The 15,757-nt window shown below is 46.2% G+C and overlaps 1 protein-coding gene across 3 annotated transcripts in view; it reads right to left on the bottom strand.

The window, feature by feature from the left end:
- Positions 1–15,757, bottom strand: part of LOC143518154 (protein eyes shut homolog) — a 64,311-nt gene that overhangs the window by 17,354 nt on the left and 31,200 nt on the right. For all 3 annotated transcript variants that reach the window (XM_077010637.1, XM_077010641.1, XM_077010645.1), the window contains 2 exons: positions 10,901–11,009; positions 8,395–8,615 (listed from right to left, as the gene is read on the bottom strand). In XM_077010637.1, coding sequence (XP_076866752.1) covers positions 8,395–8,615; positions 10,901–11,009 — 330 coding nt within the window. The remainder of the gene's footprint in view (positions 1–8,394; positions 8,616–10,900; positions 11,010–15,757) is intronic.

The raw sequence follows: 15,757 nt of genomic DNA on the forward strand, positions 1-15,757 counted from the left end.
CGAGAGCCATAAATCTCCCCCAACCCTCACCGCGGAGTTGTCGAGTGCCCTGCTTTTGTGGTAGCTTCTGCACAAGAGCTCTTTAGGATCTTGCAGGAGCAGGTTGGCGGGTGGTTTGTCACTGCATGGTGGGAGGTGGGGTGGGCACCACAGCAGGCTGGGAGATTAGAGCTCTGAATTATGGGTGACAGACAAACACCCGCTTGGGTGACTGATCGCCCTTCGGAACGTGCTTGGCCGAAACTGAGGTGGATGCGATTGCGGGTGGAGGATGGGTAAGGAGGCCCAGGTGTCTGTAGAGGGGGGGATGGAGCAGCTTCCTGGTAGGTGGAGGAGGGTGGGGTGGTGGTGTCAGCGTTCCCAGGCCAGAATCTGATATTACACTAATGGAAAAGCAACCAAGCGCAGCACTCTCTAGATTTAACAAAAGTTACTCAGCACTGAATGACCCCAAATCCCTTAGAATGGAAAAAAAGCAATATAGCCGCCTTAGACTCAACAACTGTTTGCCACTTTCTGCAATAATGACCACTGTCTATAGCTTCCTCCTATTGGCTGGTCCCTCACACTGCTGTGGAGAAGTTTTGGATCAGTCTCACGGAACTCTGACATAGGTGTTCAAAGTCTTTACTTCATGCACACAATTTGTGGATATTGCTGCAGGTACTTTTCCACATTCCTTTGGAGTTTGTGGTTGCAGATTTGGTGAGATCTCCCAGAGTTAAACTGACTCAACATTACAATTTACCAAATATTTCCTATGACAACTATGATTCAAAGTTTAACAAATTACAAAGTGAATTAAGAACCATGGATGGTATTCTAGTGCCTCTTGGTATTTGGCTGCTACAGAGATTTCAGCAAGATTTCCAACCCTGAAGAGTGCCTGCTGTCCAAAATGGTACCGACACAGTCCAAACTCCTACTATCTGCTACAACACCAAAATGCTTTTTTATGACATGTTAAAGATGTCTGTGGAGAAATGTGGAAACCAGTGATTTTTTTAACAGAACGGTATACTGTTGAGTTCTAAATCAATTGCTTCTCGGGTTGTTATTATTCATTAAAGGCATCTGATCCATTGGTGTGATTTTGCATTTTATTAAGTACAATTCTGTTAATCTTAGGCCATGCATAACCATTTTTATAGCCAATCACTGAACAACATGCTCACATTTCCATTCTTGTCCACTAACCACATGTCCATCTATGTGCATCACTTTCTCACTACGCTTTCTACTGTGTCATATACTCATGAAGGAACAGACGTAGATGAACTTGATGACTGCAAAGACGTCCCTGAGGGTGCAGGGAGATACAAGATTAAAATCGCATGGGGAATAAAGACAGACTGCGAGTTGAGGGGGGGGGGGGGGGGGGGGGTTATTCTCTCTCAGCATTCAGACCTCACGCTCAGACCTTTCTTAGTAACCTCCCTGACAATTTGGAAACACGGTGTCAGAAGTCAGCACTTAATTGGGTCAAACGCTCTCTCAACATACACTTTTTCCAGGTGGAATAATGAGCTGCCATAACTAATAGCTATACCTCCCGTGGTGGGTGACGGAGGAGGGAAGAAGAAGAAGAAGAAAAAAAAAAAAAAAAGACAACTCGAGACAAATCTGCATGAATAATTCAACCAGAATAGAGTTTGACGTGTCTGTTCAAAAGGAGAGGGAATCTCCTGGAAGGAGAAATGACGAAAAACGACACATTTGTGAGGGCAAACCGAGGTGCAGTGGCAAAGCAAGCACTGGGTTGCTCTTAGGTAGTATCCATGTATCTGACATCCACCAATACAAGGCCTGAGACTGTATCCATAGCATGTGTAGATATCCAAAATAGGGCTTTCAATTAAACCCTGTGGTCGGTTTTTATGAAGTCTCTATAATAACAGAATGGAGTAAATTAGACATACTTTGTAATGTGTCATTCTTGCGGTAGTACTTTAGTATATCTTAATTATCTGTACATAAAACACACACAGCCATTTTTATGAGCAATTTGTAGTTAAAAGTGACTACATTTGCCAAGTCTCATACAGCCAGCACTTTTAACACCCCCATATAAAGTAGGAAACTAGGCACACGTACTCTAGATCTAACTACAAATAAATATAATCGCTTAACTGTTGCCTTTGGAGAGAGAAGAAAGAATTCTCAAAGCGGGCACTGCTACATTCTTAAGCCTTTGACGTAATCCATGACAAATATTTTAGAAAGTGGTCTCTGCACCATGCCGCCACAAATATGAGATTTTGCAATGCTTGTAACTGAACGTCCCCATGGACATTCCGGCCTGCGTGCCGAAGGTCGGAATGGTGTTGCGCCTCTACGAGTGTTGTCGTTGTTACCCGTGTGAGGTGTCGAAACCAATTCTCTCCAACAGAAGCTTTTGTGGAGGTTCGAGCTCTAGCTTCATAAACGGAACTGTCTGTGGTTCAAACTGGCTCGCATTAGTCAAGACAAGCACAGTGCGCCGTGTCGTCAGTTTAGTTTTGCTTCCGCATAATTCTTGAGTGGGGTGGGAGAGGTGGAGGGGGTTTTACTTAGCAAAGCACATTACTGGTTTGCTGTTGGTTTATTCCCCATAGTCTGATGAGAGTTTCGGCCTGGTGACACAGAGCAGTCCAACGGCTCCGAGAGTGGTTGTGTGTTGAAACGAAACTTCGGTGACTGGTGACTGTTTCTGGCGCATTGTTGGAGGTTTACAGTGTACACGAGACGAGGTGATTGGTTAACACAAATATAAACGAGAAAGGCATTTTGTAATTTATGCCCATAGATGTTACTGAAACAAAAGAAAAGACTGGACATGCCCTATCAATTCCATGAAAAAAAAAATGTTTATATGAGAAAGGCAGAGGAGCTGAAACTGTTCCCACATAAAGGAGTTTGACAGAAAAATACAACCCAACTCTTTAATTAGCCACAAGAATAGAAATGTTTGGTGGCAATTATGCCTTAGTAGCTGAGCAGGACGAGAACAAATCATGAAGAACAAATTGAGAGGAAGGTACACAGAGTATCAATATGTCTCGAGCCCACTAATGACCACAACCACCTCTCATTAGCAAGTGCTGTAGCCTGCGATAGTCTGCCTGGAAGTCAATGAACGACTGAATGAGCAAATAACTGGATCGGTTCTTACAGAAGCCAACTAGGTCTCTACCTTGGCCGAATTATCAAACCATACCAGTTCACCCTTTTTTTCAGACCAAAAACGGTAAAAAAATGGGCAAGGTGTTGGGCAACGCTAATTTCACCACAGGTTCCTGTGTGTTACAACACTGTGGCTGTTCTCGAGAACCTGAGGTGAGACTGGGTGGCTGGAAAGCGCAAGGTCGCAAGTCCGAACTGTTGGGGTTCATCTACCGAAAAGAAAACGAGTGCGGGACAGGAGATAAAGAGATGGAGAAGAGAGGAAAAAAAGAGTGTGGAAAGCATGAGAACCATCTGTTGCGAAATGCTGGTGCCAGGCTCTGCTAGCATCAGCTGTGAGGGGGAGATTTGAAGGCAGGGGGGTGGGAGAGTGGTGGTGGTGGGAGGAGAGGACGGGGCAGTAGGGGAGAGGAGAGAGGGGGATAGGGGTGGGTCTCACACTCTGGCAGCGTGGACCTTTTTGGGATTACAGATGGGATTAACAGGATGCTAAGGCCCCAGTCGGGGAGAGTTGTTTGGGGGGAGTTGTCCGCTGTCAAAAAGGACGTGTGCGGCTAGCTCTCCTGCTCATGAAGCCGGCGTGAAGTAGGCCGCCATAAGAGAGGGCTATGCTCGTGCGTAGGGATGATGGAACGGGACGGTAGAAATGGGTGAGACACGGCCACCGTGTTGAAGCCTGTGCACATCTACCGTCGGGGGGGTGGGGGGGGGGGGTAGTGCGACGAAACAAGGGAGTGAGTGTGATGGGAATGAATCGATTTAAATGCAAACGCAAGACGCTAGAATCTTCCATTAGAGCTTGACCTCCACCCCCTTTTAAGGTCCCAGATGCCCCTCAATGAACCATTAGAGACTTCGAGAAGGCAGCGTGTAGCCAAGTGTCATGGGCTTTGACAGAGATGTCCTCTGGACCAGTGCTGTCTGCTTATGACTTTCGTCCTACTCTGAAACGCTTGTTAATCCCCAGCAGGATTTGCCGAGACAGGCCTTGATCTACATTTAGGAAATACACACATTTCTGCTTGTGACCTTGAGTGGAAAGGCTGCAAGATGGACTGGAATTTGAAATTAGCTCTGTTTACACAGTGGTGAATAAAAAACTAGCAAGCATATGAAGTGAAGTAGTAATGGGATGTGAATAGTCCCCAGTAAACTGGTTTGGAGTGTTACTGTCCTATTAACATATTCTAATCACTTGTCCTTAATTAACCTGTTGTTTTGAAATTCAGGTTATTTCACTTTGTATTCCAGAGCTGGTACTGAATCAAACTAAAACCGCAAACACTAAAACAAGATTTTAAACTCTTTAAAAGAGCTTTTGTGTCAAACTTGTTAATGTGTGTGTGTGTGTGTGTATATATACATACAAACACACACACACACACACACACACACACACACACACACACACACACACACACACACAAAAGGAGCCTGGTTTCTTTTACAAATGTGAAGGACATCTTAAGTATTCACAACTGAGAACAGGCCACAATCAAATGATTGCTAGAGGTTCCCATAGTCAACCATGCATGCCATTGTTAGCACACATCAGTAATGCAATCAGGCCTGTGATTACAGCTATTTAAAACTCAAGCATCTCCCTGGTTATATCTACCCAGCAGTTTGCAATATTTATCAACTCTCTCCCCAAATAACAATGAGGCCTATTTAAAATTGTACCAATAGAAGCAGATGAGCAGATGTGCTAAATGACATTTTTTTATCAAAAAGGATGGAGTTCACAAATGTTCTGCATGTGCTAGTTAAAACTATGCTTAAAATTACCTGGAATGTCAAATATACACTCACCGGCCAATTTATTAGGTACACCTGTCCAACTGCTCATTAACGCAAATGTCAAATCAGCCAATCACATGGCAGCAACTCAATGCATTTAGGCATGTAGACATGGCCAAGACTATCTGCTGCAGTTCAAACCGAGCATCAGAATGGGGAAGAAAGGTGATTTAAGTGACTTTGAAAGTGACATGGTTGTTGGTGCCAGACGAGCTGGTCTGAGTATTTCAGAAACTGCTGATCTACTGGGATTGTCATGCACAACCATCTCTAGGGTTTACAGAGAATGGGCCGAAAAAGAAAATATCCAGTGAGCGGCAGTTCTGTGGGTGCAAATGCATTGTTGACACCAGAGGTCAGAGGAGAATGTCCAGACTGGTTTGAGCTGATATAATGGCAACAGTAACTCATATAACCAGTCGTTATAACTGAAGCATGCAGAAGAGCATCTCTGAATGCACAACACATTGAACCTTGAGGCGGATGGACTACAGCAGCAGAAGACCACACCGGGTGCCACTCCTGTCAGCTAAGAACAGGAAACTGGAGTTACAATTTGCACAAATTCACCAAAATTGGACAATAGAAGACTGGAAAAATGTTGCATGGTCTGATAGTCTCGGTTTCTGCTGTGACATTTGAATGGTAGCGTCAGAATTTGGCTTTAACTACATGAAAGCATCGAACCATCCTGCCTTTTATCAACGGTTCAGGCTGATGGTGGTGGTGGTGCAATAGTGTGGGAGATATTTTCCTGGCACACTTTGGGCCTATTAGTAACAATTGAGCATCATGTCAACGCCACAGCCTACCTGCATATTGTTGCTAATCATGTCCATCCCTTTATGACCACAGTGTACCCATCTTCTGATGGCTACTTCCAGTAGGATAACGGGTCATGCCCGTTATCCATGCATTACCTGCATGCATATATGTATGTATATATATATATATATATATATATATACACTGCTCAAAAATAAAATAAATAAATAAAGGGAACACTAAAATAACACATCCTAGATCTCAATTAATAAAAATCTTTGAAATCAGTTGAAAATCTCTCATTTCTACCTGTTGTCTGTTCCATTTGCACAAGAGCAGTTGAAATTGATTCACAATCAGTGTTGCTTCCTATCTGAATATATATATATAATATATATTTATTTATTTATTTATTATCGACGATCAGAGTCTGAGTGATGTTTTATTATTAAATTATTAAAACAATTTGGGATTATCTCCCAATTACATCCGTCGGTGCGTCTGAGTTTTATTTTTATGCGGTTTATATTTGTTTTTATTCTAGTCGTCTTAGAATAATAATTATTATTCTAATAAATTCTAAAAAAATTTATTTTGTCGTATTTACTCCCACACATGTAACCGGTCCGTGGCGCAAAAAAGGTTGGGAACCGCTGCAATAGATCACCTTTGGGATGTGGTGGAACTGGGATTCACATCATGGATGTGCAGCCAACAAATCTGCAGCAACTGCGTGATGCTATCATGTCAATATGGACCAGACTCTCTGAGGAATGTTTCCAGTACCTTGTTGAATATATGCCATGAAGGATTAAGGCAGTTCTGAAGGCAAAAATGAATCCAACCCGGTGCTAACAAGGTATACCTAATTAAGAGGCCGGTGTGTGTAATTGTCAATGCAAATGCAATTCCTGAGCTGCTAAGACAGACACGCTCCTCTGACGATTCAAGGAAATAAAATACAATGCAGATGTTTAGAATTCATTCAGATTAAAAATGTGAACTGTTTTGTTAGTCATGTGGCATCTAGAATGTTCTGACATTGACTTTGACATCCGTATCACTATGTCCTGCACCAGGGATGAAAAGAACCACAGGGCACTGACAACAGCTCAGAGGCAGAGCCCAACCCATCAAAAAGCCCACAAGGCAATAGAAAAACCCCACAAGGTAAGAAAGCCTGCAAGGAAATGGAAAACCCTGAAAGGCCAAGAAGGAAACCTGCCTGTCAGCATAACATGCCCAAGAGGCACGTTCCTGACTGAGCACACAGAAACGGCCCACAGCAGTGTACGGCTGTGGTGAGGATTATCCTCAGCAACAGCCAGCCCACAGCGGGCAGCTCACTTCCACGAAAGAATTTGCGCTTTTCCGCACCGGGCCACCTCAGAGCGAACCATCTGAGCGAGGGACGGCATCACGGGGCGGCAGTGCACGTCAGTGCGGTGATGTCACTTCGGCTTATAGGCAGCACAGTTGAATATTACTGCCTGCACTGTTGGCCTTCAAAACTTGCAGAAGACAGAAAGTTAAGGTGAGGCGAGATATGTAAAGCGGAGAGTTAAACCAGTTTGGGCCAGCTCCGCTCCCCCCTAAGCCCAATGGGGGTGCGGCTTCTCCCGCTGCTCCATTAGTTAGGGGCCTACGATGTGTGCCTGCATGTGCCATGGATTATTAATGAAGCATGAAGGTCCTTGTTCTGATGAAAAATAAAACTTTTTCCTCCACCCCCGAAGAGAAAAAGCTGGTGTACGTTTGTCTCAGCAGTGCTGAGGCAGTAGCTACCACTGGGTCTTGAAGCTTAAACCCAGCTGTGCCATATGCTGCCTTGAGGCTGGGGGTCCTGGAGAACATAACCAAGTGTCTTGTGACTGTGTCCCGCACAGTCACGCTCCTGTCCCCGCAGCTCCCGGGTGCCTGTGGGACTGGAGTGGTATGGTAGGGCACAGAGTGTTCTACTCTGGGACCTGGGAGGGCAGCACCTGTGGGCTTTACGTGGGTCCGAGGAGGCATGGCGCCTTCGGAGACCGAACGAGAGGTCGGGTGCTACCGGCACATAATGAAGTACAGCAATACTGCAGAAAAGCTACACTCACCCCATGACTCTTCCAAAAATAAAAAGGGATGAAACCAAAACAAAAGAAAGTTTAGAGCATGTTTAAGGAGGAGGTTAATTATTGTATAGTCTGAGGTCACGACAAGAAGAGGTCACTGAGCAAGAAGGGGTGGGACAAACACTGGAGATGGCAGGCAGACAGGCAGAAGGGGCGGGGCAAGCATTAGAGGAGGAGGGCAGACAGGCAGAAGGGGCGGGGCAAACATTAGAAGAGGTGGGCAGACAGGCAGAAGGGGCGGGGCAAACATTAGAAGAGGTGGGCAGACAGGCAGAAGGGGCGGGGCAAACATTAGAAGAGGTAGGCAGACAGGCAGAAGGGGCGGGGCAAACATTAGAAGAGGTGGGCAGACAGGCAGAAGGGGCGGGGCAAACATTAGAGGAGGTGGGTAGACAGGCAGAAGGGGCGGGGCAAACATTAGAGGAGGTGGGCAGACAGGCAGAAGGGGCGGGGCAAACATTAGAGGAGGTGGGCAGACAGGCAGAAGGGGCGGGGCAAACATTAGAGGAGGTGGGCAGACAGGCAGAAGGGGCGGGGCAGGGAGTCTTCCTACCTGATGCAGGTTGCACCGTCCCGGCACGGCTGGCGCCGGCACGAGGAAGTACCGCAGCTGTGGATGTTCCTGCCTCGGACTGTCTCGCTCACCAGGCAGATCTCTCTGGAATTGATCTGCAGCTCCCGCAAGCAGCCCGTAAAACCAGAGACGCTTCCCGCGTCGGCATGCAGCTCGGCAGAAGTCGGCACACCGCCCAGGAACACAGGCCCAAACGCAGCCTGTTTGGAAAGAGTGTCGGCGTTACACGCTACACAACTCCAGCCATGGAGCTCTCATTACATGGGAAGAAATACGAAATGTCACGGCCGCCGCAATTCATCTCAAAATCAGGTTGCAGGCTGAAGCTCAGAGCTTCAGAGTTGTTTCCTGCATCTCGTTGGCTTGTTTGGCAGGTTTCATTGTATGCAGCATGTTTAGCACCACCACACCTGCCTCTGCTCTTTCTCAGCTTTCAGCTGAAGGTCGTCTGTTCCCTTCTCTTCAGCTTTCTCATACATATTTCTACAGAACATAAAGCCCTATTTGCATTAACAATGCACATATAAATACAACTAAAGTAAATGTAATGGTAAATAATCCCTAATACATAAAGAAGAAATGGGCAGCATGTTTTAACAGACACTAATCAACATTAAAAGCTCGGTCAGCAGTGGACCCCCACCTATCTCTCTCTCTCATATATATCATCTCTGCCATTGTTTCTCTCATTTACATATAAGCCACTGAGTCCATGTTTTCAACAGCAAAATATCAACTTTTCTATTTGGTTTTAGTCATATTCACTCTATTAAACATTCTATGGTAGAAAAAAGATCTGACAACGAGCGATTTGTTGTGTAGGTTTTCCAAAGAGAAAAGCCCTCATGGTTCAAAGTTCAAGGTTTATTCAGAACACAACTGGAATAACAGGAGACCCAATTGTGCAACTGCTTTTTGCCACAGCACATCCCACCTTTTGGGAACTTCAGCACAAACGAAGTCGTCAATGCCTTACAGGAAGCATAGCTGTGTCTACCCACCACCAACCCAGCCAAACATTTAAAAGTCACACTTTCCTGTTTTCGAAAGAGAGATCTAGAAGGACTTTCAAAGGCCTTAACGACTGTTCCCCTGGTCTTGTGGCCGAGGGAGAATGCGCAGAGGTCAGAGCAGAGGCAAACGTCTTAATGCTCGAGCCCACAGCCAGGCTAGGCTACGTGTGATCGCAGGAGATGCGGGGCAACAGGAATAAGATGTGCTGATGTGGTGTGAGAAATGCAGAACCATTGGGGTGGGGTGGGGGTGCTGTGGGGGTGCTGTACAGTCATACTGATGTAAAATGTCAGTTGTCTCATTTTGCAACAGCTCACACTGTAGTAGCAGCTCAGACTGTATCAGCAGCTCAGACTATAGCAGCTCAGACTGTAGTAGCAGCTCAGACTGTAGTAGCAGCTTAGACTGTAGCAGCTCAGACTGTATCAGCAGCTCAGACTATAGCAGCTCAGACTGTAGTAGCAGCTCAGACTATAGCAGCTCAGACCGTAGTAGCAGCTCAGACTGTAGTAGCAGCTCAGACTGTAGTAGCAGCTCAGAGTGTAGCAGCTCAGACTGTAGTAGCAGCTCAGACTGTAGCAGCTCAGACTGTAGTAGCAGCTCAGACTGTAGTAGCAGCTCAGACTGTAGTAGCAGCTCAGACTGTAGCAGCTCAGACTGTAGCAGCTCAGACTGTAATCTGATCTTCACTGGGCACTTCTGGATTACTTAAAAATGCAGCCTTGCTAATTTGTTTGCTTCAGTAAGAGTTGAATAAACAAACATCAGTGTCATGGTGATGGAATCTTTTGTTTTTTTCTGGTTAAGGTGCTACCATCATGAAACGTATGATAGTATTAGGTATGAATTACAACTTTGGTATGAATAAGGGATTATGTACAAATTACAACTTGGGTATGAATAAGGGATTAGGTGCGAATTACAACTTGCAAACAATCTTGTAAGGGATAAGATACTGGACTGTCTTTAATAGTTTCCACACCACACAAACATTTTTATGGTGAAGCATGTTACTATTAATTCTCCATTATGGAACTAGAAAGCTGCAGATTGTATCTGGCGTGGCTGTTCTACACATCCTATTAATGAGGCTCAATACAGCCGACCAATTATTATTATCTTTATTATTATTATTTGCTCAGTGAGTGGAATTGAATATAATGCTTGATTTCAATATACCATCATATTAGTCACCAAAGTGAGATGCACGTATTGACCTCCCTTGTTAACACAACCAGGGTGTATGCTACAAATCAACCAGCCTCTCCACGACTGGCATGCACACAAAGTGTCTGCTAATTGATACGCTCCACATCAATCTATACCCGCCAGGAAGTAATATGGCTCTCTCACACAATCTACTGAGAGCATGACTGCATTGCGTGAGCCCACCGCGACAAATGACCTCTCGTCCCTACATACGCGAGAATCTCCCCAGTGCGAAAGCAATCGGTGTTTGTATTGGATTTACCTCCGCCGTGGGTTTGGATACATATTTCTGCCGTCGATTAGCAGTTCCATTAGCTGCAGCTATTTCAATCATGCACAACCCTCTGTTTTCACTGATGGGCAACTGGTACCTGAGAGAGAGAGAGAGAGAGAGAGAGAGAGAGAGAGAGAGAGAATATGGAGTGAATCAAGCGAACGAATGTATGAGTGAGTACAGGAGCAACAGAGGATGAGGATGTAAAAGGGAGAGGAATCTCATTAGAACATGCAGCTTTCACCATAAATCCATTTAAGCACGAAAATGATGCAGACCTGGCTATGGGAGCCCAGGCCAGGCGAAGGGGCCGGACTGCCCACGGACTCCATCCGCTCCAACCACCCCCCACCACCCTACCACCCTCGCCATGACACCACCTCGCCGTCCACCGTTAACACAGCGCCGCTGGAGGCAGCGTCATTTCTTTATTTACAGTGCGATAAATAAATAAAGAAACAAACAGCAGTCCGCTGGCCACCATTAAAAAGGTCTCCTGCTGGCAAGGCAACTGCTCGGAGATAAAAAAAAACAAACAAAAAAACAAAAACAAAACCCTGCAATTTGGAGCCAGAAGGTATGGATAGCTTAAGGTATGATCTGACGTTTCAGGAAGATAAAAGATGAGCCTTAGATGTTGATGACTGATGAGGAGAAAAAATAAAAACACGCTCAACGTGCAGATTAAGCGATCGCCTCAAAGAAACGCTCGCTTTGTTCTTTAACGGACGGACGCCGAGGCGCCACTCTCTGGACCTGCGTCATCCAGACAAGTCCGCAGATCTGGAAATGCCAGGAACGCCCGGATCGCAGAGCTACCCACGGTCCAGAGCTACGATTGACCAAACGGTGCGTTATGGTGCTGTTGCTATGCGACTGTGCCGAAAGTTAGGTTAATGCGCTCCTATTAAATGCAAGAGGAAGTAGGAATGACTTTTGTATGGAGGAAAACAAAAATCAAATCATGACTTTATTCATTTGCAGTGAATCATTTTTTGTTTATATTAAAGGAGATAACATTAAACTAATCAAATTTCAAAATGAATAAGGTTTCAGTTATCGTCCTTTAAAACTACACAGACAAAATAATATCCATTACAAGAGAAAAAAATATCTGTAATATCATATCTGTAATATCTCAGCACAGTTCCAGCATACTGACTACAGTTTTTCATATAGTCTTTTCGTTATTCATTTAAATAACTGAATTTAAACTGTACAAATGCATATCGGGCTGAGCTGGTAGGGAGTGGTGGACCCAACTCCAACGTTGTGGGTTCGAATCCCAGCGAGCACACTTACCATCATACTTATAAATATGCAAGTTGTTCTGGATAAGAGCATTTGTGAAACACTGCTGATAGAAGCCAGACCTCCACCACCCCAAACTGACAGCACTCTGCTCCACTATAATTAAGACCGCTCGCTGCTCAAAAATTCCCTGAACCAGTCACATTACCTAGGAGTACTATTAAATGTGTATATTCAACTGTTTTCCCATGCATTTTCATTGTGTTTAGACACACCCACCCACCCACCCACCCACACACACACACACACACACACACACACACACACACAGCAAAGCTAACACAATGTGGGTGTGGCTTCTTGAAGGCTACTTAAGGCTTCTGTGAAATGTCAGAAGATGACTCATTCATATCTGTGTGATAATCAGCCTCATCCAATCAGAAGCTGGAATGAAAAGGGACCCAAACAGCATCGTCCAGCCAGAATGCTGCTCTGTCCTGCAGCTGAAAGAGTTGATGACTATCGGATGCCAGAGGACCGATGCATGATGGACGCCTCCCCAGACGCACCACGAGGTCAGCAGACGGATCAAGTGAAAAGCCTTTTCATGGTCAAGCCCACATGACATTTGGCCAACTGTGGTTCAGCTGGTTAAGAAATATCAAAACTACAAAGACAATTTTCCCTCCAAATTACTCCACATTCAGCTCCATACCGGCGTCTCATTGGTCCTCTCCAGGTGTGCTTAAAGAGCACGCCAACAGATACAGCTGTGCAGTGTTTACAAATACATCTCCAGACGGATTCTTTCTTCATTTAACGAGCACCACAACACAGCAGATGCCTGCCCCAAAAGACAGTCATACGACATCTAAAGTGCCAAACAGTAGTGAATAAGGCTTCCTCTCATCGGGCTAAAGAACCGAAAACAAGAGCATGGTTGCAGGACTGAAGAAAACCCGTACATTTCTTGAAAGGTTCCAGTACAGAGTTCCAATCGAGAAGGCCCTCAACAAAGCCTCGATTTAGAATTCAACAAAATATCCCATTGGCTCCTTTGTCGTTTTCGCCAGCGCTTCTCTTGATGCCAAGCTACAAACACGACTGTATAATTCTCCACCAGAAATAGGTTGTTTGTTCACCAAGCCTTCAAGGGGGTTGGGAATGGGGCGGGCTAGCAAAATCACCTCTTTTTAAGGACCAAATGCGAGTAATCAGCCCGGTTTACCCATATGGTTGCTCCAGCCAGCCTACCAGGACGCCCGTGAAGGCAATCAAAGCCCTATGATGCCAGGTAGGCTTAATTACAGTGCCGGGAACTTGCGAAACCCACTCCACATACATATTGGCCAATCAACACTCGGGAAGGAGAGCAAGCAGGAAATGCAAGGTGAGGGGTCGTACAGCACACCTGGATCACTCAGGAGACTACAGCATGCACTTCTGATGACATGATTGTTTATGAAAACTGTAATAAAGATTCCAATACTCAAATATTAGAGCAGCAGTGATCTATAATTAAGTGGCAATTAGCTTAATTGTGGAATGCTAATCACTTTTACGAATAATGCACAGCTGTTTATTTTTTAAGAACCCAGGAAAGACGTGATAAGGGAAAGTCTTCAGCCTCTCAAGGTCTCAAGTAAAATTTTTAAAATGAAATCTAGGAAACGTAAAAGTGTAAAAGTAGATAAAGGCAGATTATTCCACCCTGGAGTCACTCTCCATAAGCGGTCGGATCGGGCGATCGGGCCTTTAGAGCCTCTGCTGATATGGCGGGCCGACAGAGCCGTGGGCCACCTCCCAAGTCACAGGAGACGTAGCAGTCATAAATGCGCTTGCTACTGCACCTCTGCCTTTTACTGCATAGCATAACCGGGGGGGGGGGGGGTATGTGTGTGTGTGGATCTACAGTGCTGTCAAACCTCTGAAAATTCCCGACACACGATGCCGTCCAAAAGCCCAGCTGTGGCTGTCGCATGGAATAACCGCCTCCATATGGACCGTTCGTCTCCATGCGCCCGCGACACAAATGTGCCGTTAAACACCTTTTTCAATATTTCATCCAGCAAAAACAAACACGCAAACAAATAAATAAGTAAGTAAACGCGCCTTTGCAGGGCTATTCACAACTGTTACTTATTCATGGATTCTTCCGGAAGCAGAAGTGACTTTTTGAGTTCAGTGGGACGAAACAGAGCTTAAATTATTCAGCTTTAGCCGTTGCGCACACCCCCATCACGCTCTAACCGCTGATCCATTACTGTAATAAGCCCCATCTCACAGAGTCATCCGATTGGCTGAAAACTCCTTCCCTGGCCCCTCGTCGGAGACGTTTAAAGCCGGTATCACTGACGCTTTAGATGTGAGATCTTACATTAGGGAAGGCCGTCTCCCCTGGCGGGGCCCGTGGGTTGACGGAGACGATTCGCAGGCACGGGAGACACGCAGACCTCAGTTGAGTTCTGATGCAACGCTGTGACACGAGTGCACAGACGCGGGCGAACGGGTTTTCCGCACGAGCCGGCGTTCGCCGCGGCCGTGTCAGCCCGGGCCAGAGCCCAATTAAAAAACCACGCAGGAGCAGGAATCCAACGCTGAGGCCAACCGCTCAGGCTGTGGAGAATGTGTGAAGAAGAGCTGGCAACAGATGGCAGTACAACATTATCCTGTGGAGAGCTTCATAGTCACACACACACGCACGCACGCACGCACGCACGCACGCACGCACGCACACACACACACACACACACACACACACACACACACACACACACACACACACACACACACACACACACACACACACACACACACACACACACACACACACACACACATCTGTGGTAGGTGTAAAAGGGAAGATGAAGAAAAAGCCCAGACAAACTGAAAATAAGAGAGGGAATCACATTCCAGAGTCCTGCAGGACACGCACAATGTCAGCGACACGTTCTTCCTCTGATTGTCCGGAGGAATGTGATCCGGGAGACAGGCCACCTTCCGAATACCCACTGATGCTGTCGAGGTAAGTGCCCGCTCAGGTCTCACTGACGACAAAGGCCATGTAAATAGGGCGACCATTTTACTCACTTTCACTGTAGTCTGCACCCCCCCCCCCCCCCCCCACCCCCACCCCTCTGAATACTGAGCAATTCGGAATAAAGAATCCCACATCAGGTCCCACCTGCTACTGTTATTTAACTGATCATAATGCATTTCTCTGCACTACCAGTCTCGATCACAACCCACCTATAACGTGGGTGAACAGAGAGCCTTCTCTGCGATCATCCTGCGGCTTGTGTGTGTGTGGGCTACATCACACCGCACTGACAGAACAAGCTGCCCCCCCCGACTGGATGTGTCAGGCCCCTGTAGAGCTCACTCCAGTGGGGGCAGTGGTGGTCCCTGCCTAATGACGGCCCGGTGGAGAGCGGGAACGCGGGCAGCGTCTGCGTCTGGATCTCTATCACAGCTGCGGTATGTAGGTACTCCTATAACAAGCCCCCCCCCCCCCCCCCCCCCCAGCACCACAGTTCTAATCGGATCGCAGGTACGGCGTGACGACAGACGTGTCACTGTTAACCACACTGGTGA

The sequence above is a fragment of the Brachyhypopomus gauderio genome, chromosome 1 (assembly GCF_052324685.1).
Source record: "Brachyhypopomus gauderio isolate BG-103 chromosome 1, BGAUD_0.2, whole genome shotgun sequence".
Taxonomy (NCBI): domain Eukaryota; kingdom Metazoa; phylum Chordata; class Actinopteri; order Gymnotiformes; family Hypopomidae; genus Brachyhypopomus; species Brachyhypopomus gauderio.